The 613-nt window shown below is 31.6% G+C and overlaps 1 protein-coding gene across 1 annotated transcript; it reads right to left on the reverse strand.

The window, feature by feature from the left end:
* Positions 1-9: 9 nt before the first annotated feature.
* On the reverse strand, positions 10-588 carry LOC113465089 (uncharacterized). The gene is made up of 2 exons (XM_026818645.1): positions 189-588; positions 10-100 (listed from the first exon to the last, which is right to left on the reverse strand). The coding sequence occupies exons 1-2, from the start codon at positions 534-536 to the stop codon at positions 62-64; spliced, it is 387 nt and encodes a 128-aa protein (XP_026674446.1). The 5' UTR covers positions 537-588; the 3' UTR covers positions 10-61.
* Positions 589-613: the final 25 nt, after the last annotated feature.

The following is a 613-nucleotide window of genomic DNA, read 5'->3' on the forward strand; positions in this document are numbered from 1 at the left end:
TTAGAAAAAATTTTGAAACATTAGACACTTTTGTGTTGGGAATTTCTGAGTTTTTGCGTACTTAAACATATCTTTGTGCATTGGTACTCCTTGCAGCAAACTGCAAATATTATGCAAAAAGTATATTAAACTATGAATAATCATAAAAATAGAACTACGTATCTCTAGAAATGTAATAATATATTTACCTGTGTAATATTATTATCATCATTAGGAAACACTCTAGCCATGCTCTTTGTCTTGCTACACCGTTTTAACGTTATGGAAACATTATTATTAACATCATCGTTGAAAATCTGGAATCCTGTTCCTTTGATCGTGCTGCCAGCAATCGCACGACTGCTATCAGTTACTTCAACATTTAAATTTCCATCCAAGGATGAGCAGGCGCTTTTCCAACATGATTTATTGCTAAGCTTGCTTGTAACATTTAATTTTTTACTTCTTGTAGAGGAATGAATGTTTTCCTTTCCACTTGGCAATGAAATCTTTTCGTGCACATTTCTCGAATTAAAGGATGCTGTATTTTGCGTCATTACAATTTTTTTATCCCTAATGATGCAAGAATAATATAAAAAATACGACTTAGAAAAATATATGTTTATACAGCAGC

The sequence above is a fragment of the Ceratina calcarata genome, unplaced genomic scaffold (assembly GCF_001652005.2).
Source record: "Ceratina calcarata isolate Rehan_Ccalc_2016 unplaced genomic scaffold, ASM165200v1 scaffold8110, whole genome shotgun sequence".
Lineage (NCBI taxonomy): Eukaryota > Metazoa > Arthropoda > Insecta > Hymenoptera > Apidae > Ceratina > Ceratina calcarata.